The sequence below is a fragment of the Plecotus auritus genome (assembly GCF_963455305.1).
Source record: "Plecotus auritus genome assembly, chromosome: 12".
Taxonomy (NCBI): Eukaryota; Metazoa; Chordata; class Mammalia; order Chiroptera; family Vespertilionidae; genus Plecotus; species Plecotus auritus.
The window spans coordinates 27,840,206-27,858,265 of record NC_137778.1 but is presented as its reverse complement, the minus strand read 5'-3'; the positions used below and the strand labels follow the sequence as shown (position 1 = coordinate 27,858,265).

General features: G+C 37.3%; 1 protein-coding gene across 2 annotated transcripts in view; it reads right to left on the bottom strand.

The window, feature by feature from the left end:
* Positions 1 to 912: 912 nt before the first annotated feature.
* Positions 913 to 18,060, bottom strand: part of KIFAP3 (kinesin associated protein 3) — a 124,064-nt gene continuing 106,916 nt past the window's right edge. Inside the window, exons 20-21 of one of the 2 annotated variants that reach the window (XM_080649122.1) lie at positions 5,401 to 5,469; positions 913 to 2,096 (exon numbers count right to left, since the gene is read on the bottom strand). In XM_080649122.1, coding sequence (XP_080505248.1) covers positions 5,424 to 5,469 — 46 coding nt within the window. In that variant the 3' untranslated portion in view covers positions 913 to 2,096; positions 5,401 to 5,423. The remainder of the gene's footprint in view (positions 2,097 to 5,400; positions 5,470 to 18,060) is intronic. The other variant, XM_080649121.1, reaches the window with a different exon arrangement.

The window sequence follows — 18,060 nt, the reverse complement described above, 5'->3', positions numbered from 1 at the left end:
ACAAAGAAACAAAAAACACTCAATCGGAAAAGCAAAAAGCAAAAAGAATCCAAAAACTTGAAGATAGTGTAAGGAGCCTCTGGGACAACTTTAAGTGTACCAACATCAGAATTATGGGGGTGCCAGAAGAAGAGAGAGAGCAAGATACTGAAAACCTATTTGAAGAAATAATGACCAAAAACTTCCCCCACCTGGTGAAAGAAATAGACTTATGAGTCCAGGAAGCACAGAGAACCCCAAACAAAAGGAATTCAAAGAGGACCACACTAAGACACATCATAATTAAAATGCCAAGAGCAAAAGACAAAGAGAGAATATTAAAAGCAGCAAGAGAAAAACAGTTAATTACCTACAAGGGAACACCCATATGATTGTCAGCTGATTTCTCAACAGAAACTATGCAGGCCAGATGGGAGTGGCAAGAAATTTTCAAAGTGATGAATAGCAAGAACGTACAACCAAGATTACTCTACCCAGCAAAGCTATCATTCAGAATTGAAGGTCAGATAAATAGCTTCACAGATAAGAAAAAGCTAAAGGAGCTCATCACCACCAAACCAGTATTATATGAAATGCTGAAAGGTATTCTTTAAGAAGAGGAGGAAGAAGAAAAAGGTAAAGATAAAAATTATGAACAACGAATACATATATATGAAGTGAATCTAAAAATCAAGTGAATAAAAAAATCTGACGAACAGAATAAACTGGTGAATATAATAGAATCAGGGGCATAGAAAGGGAGTGGACTGACAATTCTCGGGGGGAAAGAGGTGTGGGAGGTGTGGGAAGAGACTGGACAGAAATCATACACCTATGGATGAGGACAGTGGAGGGGAGGTAAGGGCAGAGGGTGGGGTGGGAACCGGGTGGAGGGGAGCTATGGGGGAAATAAGAGGAACAATTGTAACAATCTGAACAATAAAGATTTATTAAATTAAAAAAATTAAACTCAAGGACAGAAGTTGTATTTGATCTATGCATTCCCTTCAAAGCCTTACATAATTCCTTCCACAGCAAGTGCTCAAGGAAATAGCTACAGATTATTGCTATTTTATTTGCTTTAGTAAACTTTAAGCATTATAACATTGAGCTATTTTCAAAACTCATGATTAATTATGAAGTCTTTCCATTTCTTACTACCTAAATCTATCTTATAACAAGTGAACAAATGGGAAACAAGTATCTTAGTGAGCAAAATATTGTTCTTATTTTTCATCAAAGAGAGGAAAATTAGCCTTACCATACTTTGGATTTCACAAATCATAAAATTTAAAAGCCCAATACTAATCTAGTTTCATGCATACTAATAGATGTCCCAGACTTTCTATATTAAAATCAGAAAGACATGAATGCAAATGGTTGAAGAGACTATACTCATATATAACAACATATGGCATACGTTCCATTGTTAATTGAAAACTCATAGTTAGTAACTTTGGGAAGCAACTTTTCAGGCACATGGCATGGAATAAAAAGGTGACGTCTTTTTATAAATTTTCAGGGTAGCACATGCCACATGAAATACTCAAGAGTTTACAAGGGGGGAAATGAGGCAGGGAAAAATAAAATTCATATGCACCCTATATAAGCATGTAACTCCTAATGAAACACATTAAATAGAAACACATGACTTTCTCTAATTCATTTGTACTTTATGTTTCTTTTTAATAGAAATTAAATTAGTCACTTAATGTACATAATGTAGTGTTTGTTTTCCAGTCTAGTTGCTTTTCAGCATCCACTTCTGAGTCTCAAGGGAAATGTTATCCAGCATCAAGATATGGTTCGATGATGAACAGTGTCAAGCATCCACTCTAATTAACAGGGGACGTAGGGGGTGCAGTTAACCTGCAGCTAACAACATGAAACGAAAAAACAAGCACAGACTTGCAATAGTATCAACATGCATTATTAGCTCAATATTCAAAGTCAACCCAACCCACACAGGTTTCTTCTAAGCTAAGAGCACATATGGAAAGGGACGACTTTATCGAGATCCGTAGCCATAGTAGTAAGGTTCATCAGGGCGGAATCCATATGCTGTCGCTGGGCGTCCAAGAATGCCAACTGGCTGGCCAAAGCCATCCATTCCAAGGCTAGAAAGAGAAAAAGAAATGTTATATTTTTCATCACACATCCACAATGCAGGTCAAGTAAGAGGCCTGGAACTTTACACCTTCAAGATTCTCTTCCTAGCAGTGGACGTGATTGATGTGGATATTACCAATCCTTTAAAAAATCAATATAGCCATAAAATGTGTATGATATTTACTTCTAATGATGTGCATTAAAAATGTTGGGAACCACTGTCATCAGGGTAAAACCATTAAAGATAAAGAGGAGGACAGATCAGAAAAGTTTCAATAAATTACATGCATATATGGCTTTTATGCCAGAATCTGAAAAGATTTTACATGCTAGCAATGATCTGAAATACAATGTGAGGGAATGCTAAAGCTGGAAAAGTGAGTTCTGCTGTTTATAATGAGATCTCCTTCACATGAACATGTAGGACTGATACACTAGTATACGGACATGCAGTTGCATTTTAACAGTAAATGCTCACTCAGGGCCACACTGCACACTAAGCATGTGAGTAAAGGAGGAAGACAGGACATCTTCCGGAACGTCACAGTGAGCCAGACTGGATCTGCGGCCCTTCTTCTGGCTCCGCAGTGCACACATGTACTCAGTAGCACATGTCTGAGTAGCAGCAAGTTAATTATACATTTTGATTCAATTTATTCCATGGAAATAGAAGTCCAAAGATAACCTCCAGTTGTAAAAATAACTTGATAGTGGACGACTTTGAATATTATTACCTTAAACAAATCATTGTTCCATTAGCAAACTATTTAGAAGAGAATCTGTTCTCCAGAGCACCTTTTAAGGTTCAGAGAATTACCCAACACTTAGCAAAGTCACGAGCTTTGCCAGGCAGATATGGCAGCTGCAACATGCTCATGCACGGCTCATGCAGTGAATGCCAGTGAGCTCGCTTTCCATCAAAGGGAAGGGCTTATAATGCAGAAATGGAAGCTCTGAAAACATAAATATATTTAAATGATTACATTATTAGATGGAAAATACTTTTCTCTTACAAGCAAAATCTCAATATGATTAAACAATATAGCCAAATAGCCACTAACTTACTCTCACAGCTCAAAATGAGATGAAAACATATTATAACTTAAAATTATTAAGGTTTTAAATAACGTGTGTGTGTGTGTGTGTGTGTGTTTTGGGATAGGACTTAGAACTAAAATGTAAAGAGTCATAATACATATAGGGCATATTAGTCATGTGCACCTACCTCTCAGCGGAATGGAATTTCTGAAACTTAAGTCTAGGTTAGCATTTATAATGAGTGATGGGCTCCGTCTATAATTTCTGAAAGTTGATTGAAAATTTTAAGTTTGAATTTTATCTTACAGTGGCAAAATATTAGCATACCCCTCCTACCTTGGTTTTATGGGAAGATTAAATTTTATGATGAAGAGAAATATTAGTCTAAAGGCAGCTTTAAAGATATCTCAGAAACTAGCGGAGTCCATGAGCTCAGCCACACCTGTATCATTTTAGAATCAGAGGAAAATTGCTATAGAAAATTTCCCCCTGAAGCACCAAGGCTAACAAATATGTATCTGAACAACGCTCCACTATATAAAGAGTGATGGTATAGCTGTGGGTTTCAACTCCTTCCTTTATCATCTTTCTACTTATGCCACTCCCTACATATTTTAGCATCTCTTCTGAGGTCAAGCAGCAGCAGACTTAGGTTAAACTCAACTCAATTTTGTCTTTGTTTCTCAATCTAGGGGCTATGGTGAGATCTCTTTTAAGAACTTGGAAATGAGAAGCACACAGCAGATCAGTGAAGAACTATACAAAAGCACCCTGAACACTGAACCTCTCACAGAACTGTGACAGTATGACTAATTCTATCTAAAGGAGGAAGAGGAGCCTCCGAAGGCAGTCTGTCCACAAGCTCCTGAGGCAATGCTGGTAGGACCAACCCAAGCAATTTCTTGGGGGGACCTCTGACAACACCTGACTGTTCTGGAAGGCTTGACCTCAGTGAGGAAGGAGCCTCAAGAAAGGTTCTGAGAATCTGAGGTCATTATACATTCAAACGGCAAAACCTCCCATTTTTTCTTTCTTTCTATGATCAATAGGCAAACTTCTGATCACTGTTTTCTCATGGGGCTTGCTAACAGGGTAAAGAATAAACAGACATCTGATCTGCCTGATGGTTTTACTTTCCATAGTAAGTTGACAGGCGGGTATTACGTTTTTGTGAAATGCCAGTCACATTGCTGGAAAGAATTTGCACCCAGTCAGTGAAAGTAAGACGTAACATAGAACTCTGATGAGTTTGTTTCTGAGCCTGCAGGTTTCCTATTTACACAGAGACAACTCTGTGTAGTACAATGTCAAGGACAAAAGGTCTTGAATTTCCATAGGAGGAGGAAAATTTGAAGCCACCTCTATTCTTTTGGGACATGTGGACATTTATTTACTCTTTCTCCCATGGGAGGCAACAGTATGAAAGGCACTTGCACGCCCTCACGAGGGACCCTGAGAACCAAGGGAGACTAAGCTGTGAGATGTGCACCTGCCCTTGCCCACCGTGACTGTTCTGCTTCAGGTAAGTGCGTATAGTTGGCTGTTTATATGGGGCCTTAATCCCGCACTGCATGTGTGTCTCTGCATGTGCATGTCCGCTTCCTGGTACTGCTGACCTATACACAGAAGCTGTGTGTCCCTTTAGATCAGAATACAGTACAACTAGACCACTCTTCCTTTCCAGGACTAGTTATATAGTATCACTTGACCTGCATCCTCAGGTCTAGATATCATACTTCAGAACTTTAAATTAGAAAAATACCAAAATGCAAGATCTCTTCTTGAAAATATATAATTTTAGTTCAACGAAAATGGTTACTATTTGTTGTGAAAAGACAACTAGGAAAGGTAAGGGCTCCAACCCCACCTGCTATTAAGTTTTATGATCCAAGAACAAAGATTTTGGGGTACCTAGAGAGGAAAATGGCAAATTCTTCATAAACAAAACATTTATATTTAAAATCCAAAAACAAATATAAAAACTACACCTATGTTTTATTTTATAAAAACCCTTAGAGCTCTTATTAGCATTCAGCAAGCAGGAGACTCAATTTCCTGTGATATTAACAAGGCTTCACATAAAAATTTAACAGCAGTCATTAGAATTCAAACTTGAGATGATGGGGGGGTGGGACCCAGACATGACAGGTGGCGCATCACATGCAGCACAGCACACGGGGACAGCAGCCGGGGGCGGTCCCAGACCCTCCGGTGCTCTCACTGAACTCCGGGCCGGAGCTGACATTTCCAAAGAAAGGGAGGAAAGCCACCTACCTCTGGCTGTTGGGGAGGTTTAATTAGTGCATGTTTGTAAAGCACTTTGAAATCCTTGGATGAAAAGTGCTGCATAAGTGAAAAGTATTATCGTTATTTTATTAAAATTAGATAAAAGCAATACAAGACTTTTTCCCTTCTTTGAAATTCCCAAGTAAGCAAAATGAATGCAGAGTAAAAAGTGAATATATTAGTGGGTGCTACCAAAGAAAACTCCAGCCATGTTCTCTTTCACAGAATCTTTGTTGGACACATTTCCAGGAATCATCTACAGTCTACACTTTCATCCACAACAGCATCCTTAGCAGGGTCTATCCCATTCTCGTGGGAACACCTCTGAAATGCAGGTCTCACTCCACCGTGGAGGCAGTTCATGCCATTTATGGCCACGTCAGACTGTTAGAAAGTTCCTTGTTACACCGCTCTGAGATCTGGTTCTATTAGTCCTAGATTTACCCTCTGGAGCAGTGGTTCTCAAGCTTTCTAATGCCGCGACCCTTTAATACAGTTCCTCATGTTGTGGTGACCCCCAACCATAAAATTATTTTCGTTGCTGCTTCATAACTGTAATTTTGCTACTGTTAGGAATAGTAATGTAAATATCTGTGTTTTCCGATGGTCTTAGGCAACCCTGCTAGCAGTTCTCAACCTTTTGAATGTCACGACCCACAGGTTGAGAACCGCTGCTGTGGAGCCTAAGACCATAGGAAAACACAGATATTTACTTTACGATTCATTAACAGTAGCAAAATTACAGTTATGAAGTAGCAAAGAAAATAATTTTATGGTTGGGGGTCACCACAACATGAGGAACTGTATTAAAGGGTCACGGCATTAGAAAGGTTGAGAACCACTGCTCTGGAGCCACACGAGAAGTCTTATTCTCCTTTAATATCTATTTTACAACTCCTGTTTAATCTTTCCTCATGATATGGTCTCTAAAATCTTTACCATCACATTTTCTCTCTAAAATACCGGTAACTTCACTTTTTTCAGTATTTTTCTTAAAATGAAGAAGCTCAAGATGTATAACTTATAATGTGGTCTGGAACCAGTATAGAATATAACGGGATTCTTTTTCTGACTCTGCCAAAGTAGGCTAAAACTGTATTGATCTTAAAGTTCTTTAAGGTGTCATTACCACAAAATGACTTACACTGAATGCACGTGTCTGTGTATAATTCCAGCAAGTGGAATGTTAGGGTGAAAGTCTTGGGTTTCTGATGTGAGCAAGTGGCAGGAGATAAGGCTTAGAAAGGGGGGTTAGGATAGATTCTGAAAGTTCTTCATATGCCTTCTTAAGAGCTACATAGTTTTGGAGAGTTGCCATGGCTTTTAAGAAGGGGAACAACTTACTGCTGTTCTTTGGAGGGATAACTGTGGTAGCAGAAGGCGCTGAGAGGCAAGAGCATGGGGAACATTTAGGAGCATATGATGGCTGTCCACATGTGAAGTCATTAATGAGAGCTGGGAGAGGCGTCAGCAGGAAAACAATGATCAAATATGCTATATATATTTCAAACAAAAAATAGTATTTTTTTCTTTTAAAATGTGTGTGGTTTACTATTACTATTTGGGAACTGAGAATAAAGGGAAAGAATATAAAAATTGGCTGAAAATTTTAGAAGTTATAGTTAATTGGGAACAAAACAAATTTTGCCCCTTTAAATGGGAATATGCTTCATGCAATAACTAGAGTCTGTGGTATTCCACGTAGATGAAATCAGTAGCTTGCCTCTGTATTCAATAGAAAGGGCTGGACTGTTCTGGCAGAAGCGAACATTTTTTTCTTGATATTCTTATATACTAGAGGCCTGGTGCATGATATTCATGCATGGGGGAGGGAGGGTCCCTCAGCCAGGCCTGCATCCTCTCGCAATCTGGAGCCCCTTGAGGGATGTCCAACTGCCAGTTTAGGCCTGATTCCTGCGGGATTGGGCTTAAACTGGCAGTCGGACATCCCTCTCGCAATCCAGGACCGCTGGATAACTACTCGGCCTGCCTGATCGCACCTAACCACTCGCCCGCCTGCCTGCCTGATCACCCCTAACCGCCTCTGCCTCAGCCTCTGTGGCTTTGTCCGGAAGGTTGTTTGGCTGTCTGGTCTAATTAGCATATTATCCTTTTATTATTATAGATAGTCACAAGAGAAGTGTTGGTCAAATGAGACAATGCCTATAAAATTTTACCTAATGTTTGTATAGTGGCATAGTATTATTAAATCAAGATCTAAAGGTTCGTAATTTTCAGACCAACCACTAGATGGAGGGCTTGTCTTATCACTGAGTATTGCCCTTTTGCAAAGTTAGAAAGCAAGCTTTATAAAATTTAAAATTTTCAGCTATTTACCTGCGACAAAATGTGGTTTACATTGCTCTCTCATATAAATGATGTCTTCATTTTATAAGTGTGAAATAATTTACTTAGAGCTAAATAGGAATATCAGGCATATGCAAAGTGTTGTAACTAGGGCCTATGAAAAGGCTAGGAAGACGTTGTCTTGGACACTGAAAAATGTAATGTACATGCATGCTAAGGTACTACTGTTGTAGAATGGCTTCTATTATGTTCATTGAACTGTTGACAGGGTCTCATTCCTACAAATTTATATGTAATAAATATATATTTTGGGTTGCTTGAAGGTGTTACTTATTGCTTTGGACTTGAGCCTTTGTATTATTGAGAAAATGAGCAGGTATGCAGTCTTTTTTTTTTTTTTTTTTAATAAATCTTTATTGTTCAGATTATTACAACTGTTCCTCTTTTTTTCCCCCATAGCTCCCCTCCACCCGGTTCTCACCCCACCCTCTGCCCCCCACTGTCCTCATCCATAGGTGTACGATTTAAGTTTGCAGTCTTTTAATGAGCTTCACCAATATATATCAAGTTTAGCTGTAATTTTCCATTTACTTTTATTTTAATCTTTCATATGTGATTATCAATTTTCCTTTTATTATAAAACTAAATGCCTAAGAATACTAAGGAATCATATTTTTAGTGAAATCAAGCTAAGTAATATTTCCTCCAAAAATCAGGGATAAATGATATGAGTAGTGGGAAGTTGTGTTTAAAGTACTCATGTGGAGTTTACTTAAAAAAAAAAAAAGAAGAAGACATTTGTCAGTTCTAATGGGAAAAGTAACATTGACAGATCCTTTTAATTTAGTTACTATACTGAGATGCTTCCGAGAAAAACTAATCTGTACGAATGAGGGAAGTATGTGTAAAATAGTCACGAACTTATTCCAAATGAAAGAAAATCTATTTTATTGATGCTCCTGTAATATAATTTAGTTTACACTTCTTTTATTATAGATCTTAATTTGTTTACAGTTGGTATCTTTTCATATTATACAACCACTGCATTAAGTTTTCTATCCTTTTACTTTTCCTATATTTTATAGCCTCACTGAGTTTTCTCTATTAATGCTAGTTCTTGGGCATCCTGACTCTTACTGTTGCATCTGACGATTCTCCTTCATGACAGTCATTTCTTTATGACCACTGTAATTTTTCATTGTGTTCAAGTTCAGGCTTATTGGTTTTTTTTGCCTGTCTGTTGGCCCTTGAGCTTTGGAAATATTTCTACAGAGAGGTTCTGTATTTGCTTATAATTTCAAGGCCCTGCTGATTTCACTGTCCTGAAGCAATTTTAATAATTTCTGGATTTGGGGTTCCCTCAGTTATACTATACAGTCTAAATTCTGAACCCACTCATGTATATGGAGCAAGCTGGTGAATTAAAACCAGGAGATCTCTTTTCAACCGATATAGGGAATTCAGTGCCACCCCCCTATACACCACAAAACCCACTTCCCACTCGGGATTCTGTGGGTGCTTCTTTTTTGTGTGCATGTGTGTCACTGGGGTGTTTCCTATCTTTGTGAGGTTTTGTGAACTTGGCCAGGAATTATAAGTTGTTGTCCCATTTTGCCCACCTTTTCTGTGGATTTATATGGGAGGATGCCCTTCCGAGTCAGCTCGGTCTACCATCTTGCTGCAAGTCCCCTTCCATTTTACACTTTTTAGCTGCTCTGCACATTCAAGGAAAGAATTTATAAGCTTTATATTCCTGCAACTCAAAATTGGCTTTCTTGAAGAGAACAAGGATTTAGAAGAAACAACTGAGCCATTAGAAGATGTTTTCTTTTCCCTTATTTGCAGCAATTAACAGAAAAAATACCCTAATAGATGCCTGGTGGAAGCTGTCAGATGTGGTTATCAAGCCGATGTGAATATTTACTCAAATCTATAATGGTCTCCAACTTTTTCAGCAATCTTTTAATGAAGGTATCTTTAACTTCCACTTTTTCAATGAGGCACAAGGCTGCTTGAAGCTGGCAGTTCTGTAATATCAAGCAATGCCTCATTTCACACCACCAAATGTTCGGGGAGCTCACCGAGCTGCTTAAGTAACCCCTAGGTCAATAAACTGAGTCATTAGCACCTCCTTTGAATAACTGTTTGTCTGTTACTGCTTCAACATTTATATAATCTGTCATAATACCTTGGTTTTTTAAGGTACAAAAATGACTGCTGTAGGCTTAACATAGAGACTATAATGTAAGTAGCAATGTTTTCACAGTGATGGTTTAACTGTCCTGTCTGGTACTGAGTGAGTTAAAGCCCGAACACCACAGCTAATTACTCTGTAATGCTAACCTTAGTTGCTGGTTAATTTTGAGACTCTTTAAAATATGAACTGTGTATTTTACCCCTATGCACTCTCTTAATGATTTGTTTTTTTAGACTGAAATCACTTCCAGCCATCAGTTATACCCTTGGTCTCTACATATGCACTTCTCCAAGCACAAATATTTCTTTTTCCTATTGGCCTGCCAGCCCTGTCAGAGCGAATTTCACTTTAAACTCAAAGCTATGATACTTAAAACCTCTTGGATTACTCAGGCTGCCAGTGTGATCTATGACCTTCCGAGAATGACAGCTGCACTTTCCAATTTGCTTCTACTGCTTGGGGAACTAGAAAGCACATGCCAAAGAGGAAAATGTTTCTGATGTTGAACAGAGAGGAGAGTTCTTGGAGGTGGGAGCCGGAGACTATTAGGTACTGAAAAATACGAATAAGAAATGAAAAGAAACTAAACATGCTGTAAAGTCTAAGACCTTGAGCATAATTCAAAAGTTAATGCTGGTACTAAAAACTTTTGAGTCCAGTTAAAATATGAATAATGACCTCCAGTTACTGTAATTTAAGCACCAACCAGAATAACAAAGTGATAATACACTATCAAAATGAACAAGTTCAAGAGATGGAATAGAATCTAAAATTATCATGAGTACTATAACAAAATGGACTCTATCTTTCTTCATAAAACACAGCAATCTGACATATGGACATAGTCAATGAGGTAATATGGCTACCTAATGTGCACACTACCTCTACTGACATACCAGTCTCTCATAAATGGAAAATTATGGTTAATCTTCTGTTAAAACCTTATCTCCAAAGTGCTTAAATAAATAATATAGTTTAGGAATATTTTGATATAGTTTTGCAACTTTTCACTTTCTTTTATTATTTTATATAAGAGGGGGATAAATGTTTGTTGTAAAAAAAACCTCAAAAGTCTTATCAAATATAAGAAGCTTGATGTAAAGTTTCCAAGTTATGTCATGTCTACTTATTCATTTACTTGTCTCAATATTTAGGTTAAATAATCTACAAATTACCTTTGGTTGATAAAAATAAAATAGTGGTTGAAAAGTTAAGACTTGTTTGTAGCAAAATCAAACTAAGTAACATATTTCCAAAATTGTGGGTACAAGAATGGATAATAGAAATACTATTTAAACAAATTAAAAGTGTATGATTTAAAACAGCAAAGCATGAAAGTTTGAAATTTTGATTCTCAGTAAGTTTATGCTATCAAATATACAACAAAAAAGCATTTTCTTGGGTTATGATAACATTTCAAACCTCTATATTGGACAGTGTTATGAGAATACTTTCAGTCACTAACTCAGTAATTTCAGTGATCAACACAGGCAGATAAATATTTCATAGCTATATGGTGCCCGAGCATTCAGAACCTCAGTATACTGTGCACTGTACCAACATTGCATGTAGCACTGGAAGAATAGGTACTAAAGTAAATCTCCACTCTTAAATTTTACAAGTTCTCTTGGTCCTTGAGAATATGATATATTATGGATCCGTAAAAACAAACAAATAAACCAACCAACCAACCAACCCAAGGTGAATTCATTTTCTACTTACATCTATCTAAGGCTAATTTTAGATTGTCAAGATACAGACTGACTTAAGTCCCTCTGGTCAACCGGATGCAGTCTTCTGATGATGACATGAAGTATTTCCTTATCATTTTCATAGAATGGGGCTGAGCTCTTTCTGGGCACATTGAGTTGATACTAAACAAAGTAAGTGTACATTGGAAAGAAGTATACAAGCTTAACAAATAGTTTTCTGACTTGTACCCTATTATCATGTTTTAAATTAAAGTAACTATTTTCAAAGCAACATAACGAAACTTTTTAAAAGTGCTGATGTATATAAGCATTTCCCTCCCTTAATTTAAGGACTGGCAATTATGTTTATTAAATTCAGCAACATTAATTTAAATATGAACTTAACTCCTGAATTTTTAAAAGTCATTTGGGCGCAATGACCTCAGAAACAGAATATCTGAATAAGATTTCTGTCTCTATTGATAACTTTTTTCAGTCTATCTCTGTAACTTTCTTTGTCATGATTATTTTTGTAAAATAAGAACAATGGCTAGCCTTTTAACATCTGTCTGCCTTGAGATTATATTTCCAAGTCTCTTACAAGAACAGTATGGTGACTCTTACACAGTTGGTGTTGTTATTGTTCTGACATATGAAAATAATAGAACCTTCCCTAAAAATACCTAGGAAATCCTGGCTCCTGCCACCTAATCTAAACAGTGAAGAGATCCCTATCATACCTAGCACACTTCTCATGCATGCTTTTTGTTTGACCTCCTGGGGCTCTAACATAATTCATAGAGAGTTATGCCTATGCACAGGCGACTAATTGTCGTTGCACCAAAATAATGCCACAGCCAATCATACCTTCCTTTACCATAGCGGGAATGAATGGCTTGTATAAGTGGGATTCTGTGTTACGACTAATGCCAATGATACAACACCTTTAGCGATGAAAAATACTAGGAAAAGCTCTTTACATGCTTTCTCATCTTTTATATTCAGTGATTTTACTTTGAAAGTAGCTGATCAAGGGCAAGGTTTTTGGTTATTTCACACAAATCATCACTTCTCACCTTGCACACATTCCTGTTCTCAGGTTGACTGCTATAGTGTTGGCTTCTCTTTGAAAAGGGCACAGAAGTACTTAGAGTGGGGTATTTTCATTTTGGGATGTTCATTATGTTGGGGTTGTGCCAACCCAACAAACTGGGACTTATAAGCAAAGCTGGGCAACGGTGAGGAGAACTCTCCCTGGAGATGGGAATGCAGCGTACATTCTTGAGATTAAGGGCAGAATAGGGTTTTAGGTGGAATTTCAAACTCACACACAGGTGTCTTGACCCTTGAACGACTTGGGTCTGAACTGCGCGGATTGGTCACACGCATTTTTCAATAGCCAGCACGTTGGAACTGTGTTGTTCAAGGATAAATTCCCGGTGGGAACCTGTGTATGTACAGGGCTGACTGTAGTTATATGCAGATTTTTGACTGCCTTGGAGATTGGTGCCCCTACCCCTGCATTGTTCAAGAGTCAACTGTATATCTATATTAGTTATTTCAAGCATGTAGGATGAGGAAAGATTACAAATTGATTTATTTTAAATGACTATGATACCCACTTGCTGATGGCAGACAGTACTTTACTCTCCCAGACTTTAAGAGAAATAGGCAAGTTACAACAGTAAGAAATTGTAATAGTTTCTTTTTCCCCTTTGTGTAACAGAGAATAAGTTAATTATAATAATTCAATATTTATAAAGTCCTTAAAACCCAAAAATCTTTAAAAAATGTTTTAGAGACTTTTAAGAATTCCTGTTCATTTACCACCTCAAAGCTATCTCAGCATGAAGTTTTAATACCCATGTAAACATAGCTTTATGGGTTTCTTGTATCAATTTGAAAAAATGTAATTTTAAGTTACAGTTGCAATTTAAAAATTTACTTGCCGCCGAAACCGGTTTGGCTCAGTGGATAGAGCATCAGCCTGCGGACTGAAGGGTCCTGGGTTCGATTCCGGTCAAGGGCACGTACATTGGTTGCGGGCACATCCCCAGCGGGAGGTGTGCAGGAGGCAGCTGATCGATGTTTCTCTCTCATCGATGTTTCTAGCTCTCTATCCCTCTCCCTTCCTCTCTGTAAAAATATCAATAAAATATATTTAAAAAAAAATTTACTTGCCTAACTATGCTCCTAGAAGCCCCCACCTCTCCTTTCTCATTTGAGGGGCTCTAAATTAGCCACTTGATACTGTCCACACCAATTTGGATTAATTTTTAAGATTGCTTTTGCCTTTTAATTTCTGACCGGCTAATATGAAGGTGCTTTGATTTTGGCTGGAAAAACCTGAAAAGGAAAGAATATCTGAAAAAGTGGGATGTATCAACTTTAGGTAAAGCTAAACAAACAAACAAAAAAAATAGGCTTAAAATATATGTGTGTATGTGTGTGTATGTTACATTACATGAGATAGGATGCTGACTTATGTCCACAAAAGAGAAGATATTCAAGAAGTCATTAACTATGCTCCTGTTTATAAATCTATTAAAAAGACTTTAATCTTTAACTTAATTGAAGGGCATAAAAAGCATTTGTTGATTGTGCCATTGTGCCTCACTAGTCTAAAATGAGGCCATAGAAATATGTAGCTTTTACATAAAAACCGGCATAGACATAGAATTTATGAGGGCCAATAATTCACTTTAATAACAGAAGTATAATGTTTAGAAAATTACTAATATTCTTCTCGAATATAAAAACAAATAGCATTTGAAATTAGATTCTATTATAGAGCCACACTTGTCTCTTTGAAATAGCTCTGAGTTCTATTTAATTGATGAAGGCACTAAGTAGTTAAGAGATTACCAAGTGACTTGGGCTACTACTGAAAGACTGTATATTGACCTAAAATTCCTACAGGTAAAATCTACAAAACTATATTAACTCCAGACATCGTCTCCATTTTCAAATAATCATCAATGGAGGTTTCTTGCGTTTAAAATGAGAAAACGTAATCCATTTGAACAAATCTTTGTAATCTAAAACTCTATTAAATGTTTGGAGAACTCATCAATAGCTATTCCCTCCCTCCCTCCCTCCCTCCCTTCTCCCTCCCTCCCTCCCTTTATAAAATAGGTTTCCTCAAATCTCACGGTTATTCAAATTATGTTTTGAAGGACATAGATGTGTTTTTAAAGAAGCATTATCTCTATTACAAAGCCACAATGAGTTGCCTTCTGGACTCATCCTTCCAAAGAGCTTATTGTTATAATAAAGAATTTACTGTACAAAAATTCTAGTGACTTACCATTACAATGCAGTATTTTATTAAACAACCTATGTAATTCAGGAAGTGTATTTCAATAATAATGCAATTCTTTGTCAAAAATTGCACTGTGCCCTAGCTGGTTTGGCTCAGTGGAAAGAGTGTCAGCCTGTGGACTGAAGTGTCCCAGGTTTGATTCCGGTCAAGGGCACATGCCTGGGTTGCGGACTGGATGGATACCCAGTAGGGAGTATGCAGGAGGCAGCCGATCAATGATTCTCTCTCATCATTGATGTTTCAATCTCTCTCTCCCTCTCCCTTCTTCTCTGAAATCAATAAAAAATTAAAAAAAAATTGTACTGCTAGGCATAAAATGAAAAAAAAAAGTGTTTATCATTTAACATAGCATGGCATTCTTTTCCAAAGATGATTGATTTTGTGTCCTCTTAAGATTAAGGACAATTCAGAACTGTTTAAGATGTTTATTTCATTGGAATACTCACATGCATGCACGCACATTTAATCAAGGTGTGGGAATAACACAAAAGTAGGCAGGAACATGTAGAAGACTGTTTGGGGCAGAAATAAAATATTTGGGACCAGCTATGATTATAAGAAATATTAATCATGCTGTGTTAACCATGATGGTTCTGTTCTGATTAGAGAAAGCACATTCTAACCTCACTGAGAGATAAACGCCCTAGGACTTGAGCGCTAACATCAAAAGGCAGTCCATCCTATTTCTGAGAACTGCCTATCATTATGGACAGGTTTACAACCTCCGGGCACCTAGTAGTGAAGGCCCCTGATCTTTAAAACCCCCTATTACCTGTAATCTGGTCCCCAGGCGCCTGATCTCTGTGACTCCCCCCGAGTCCACATGACTTGTAATCTGTAATGATTATCCCATGCCCACTTTCCCATACCTGTAATTCCTACTTGCTCATGTACTCTTCATCCTTCTACCCAATATAAGAGCTGGCTTATGTAGGGTGCAGAGCAGATTTTTGTGGATGACCTTCTGCTTTCCAACACTGCCGGCAGGACTGGAATAAATGCTCCTATATGATTCAACCCTGTCTCTGCTTAATTGGCCGAAGTAGTGACAGGCAGCCTGATCCCTTGGTTGTCCAGTTACAAAACCACTGATGTCCCAGAGTTGACATAGTACTTGGTATTGATTCCTTAATGCCTTTTCTAAGCCAAATAATACTATTAATCATAAATATTTTCAAAAAGAGAAAGTTGAAATAAGGAATAATAATTATGCTTTAAGTCATCTCAAATAATGACATTTTAATCCTGAACTATAACTTTCTTGAGAGAAAAAGAATTGTTTCTCTATCCCTGGGGCCCATCCAAGTCCCTGTCAGTTAGAAAGGTTACTAAATAAAGAAAATATTAAGTGTTAAAAGAAAACGTTTGCCCTAACCGGTTTGGCTCAGTGGATAGAGCGTCAGCCTGCGGACTGAAGGGTCCCAGGTTCGATTCCGGTCAAGGGCATGTACCTGGGTTGCGAGCACATCCCCAGTAGGGGGCGTGCAGGAGGCAGCTGATCGATGTCTCTCTCTCATCGATGTTTCTAACTCTCTATTCCTCTCTCTTCCTCTCTGTAAAAAATCAATAAAATATATTTTTTTAAAAAAAGAAAACGTTAAATGCACATTCTTACCTTGATTATATCTTTATTTTATATCCTATAAAGTTAATTTAATTTGTCATCACAGAAACTTTAGAAGTTAAAATATCTTTTAGAAATGACAATCTCTAACAGCACATATGCTATCCTTCTGATTTACTAGTTACCAACAGATCATTAGTTAAGACCCAGTAATAGGAAAAAAATACGGTTAAGGAAACTCTATTCATTTTAAGTATAGCATATAATTTGTTTCTACAGAACATAGGCTATTTGATAATGAAAAATAATATAAAACTTGTTAATACGGGGACATTAAAAGTTTCTTTTCCCAATAATAAATACTTCTCGTGTGTGTGTGTGTGTATACATACATGAGAAGTACTTCAATGAGATATGTTGTAGTATAATACATGTGTACTAAGAATTTCTTAACTCAATCTTAACTATGAAGGCAGGCATCTTCATCTACATAAAATACTGCAATTTAAAAGACATTTTGATCTTATATAGGTTATTAAAAAATTTCCCACATAGCATAGGTTCCTACCAACAATGTTGTAATATAAGCATATAATACTATATATGTGCATGTGTGTGTGTATATATATATATCTTGAGTTTATAATAAATACAGGGTGGGGCAAAAGTTTACAGTGTGAATGCATGAAACTGTTTATTCTTGTATTATTATTTGTCAATTATTGTATTATTTTCTATATTTACAACTGTAAAGCTACTTTTGCCCCACCCTGTACTATACACTGTATATGTGAAAGGATGCTGAAATGGTAAAGATTATATATAAATTTAAGACATTGTTGAAAAATTAAGATTGAAAATAAAATACAGCCCAGGAAATAGAGGAAGACACATATGTGTTTGAACACTGGCTCTGACCCTTATAACTCATTTATTAAACAAACATCTATTGAGAACCTACTGTGCCAGGCACTGTAGGCACAACTTTGAATACGACCAAGTTCTTGGTTTCTGGAGACTAACCTCTTGTGGAAGAAGGCAGATAAATAAATGATTGGGGTGCTAACACAGAAATGAGAGGATGGGGAAAGAGCTTCTTTGATCATTTTGTCAGGAAAAGGCTCTTGAGGGAGTGATACCTGAGCTGAGATACTTGAGATGTTCATATAGAAAATAATACAAAAGGGAAGTTTCACAAAGCAGGACCCAGACACTGCTGAGGATGAAGGACAAGGAAGGCCCACTGGATGTGGCGATGTGAAGACCACTGGCGATCTTGACAAGATGGGAAAGTGAAGAGTGAAGAGTCTTTTGAGAAGCATGTATGATGGGAAGTGAGAAATGGGCAGTAGTTGGAATGTGATGTGGGGCCAATGAGAGTTTAACTTTGGAGATTCTAGATAACGTTCATAAGATGACAAAATGATCCAGTAGAAGGGAAGAGAGAGGAGAGCAAAGAAATCCTTGAGAAACAACAGGGATGGGGCCAGAGCAAAATGGACTGGCTGGACTACGCAAAAAGGCCACTTTCTTCAGTGTAATGGAGGGAAGAAAGAAAGATGGGTAG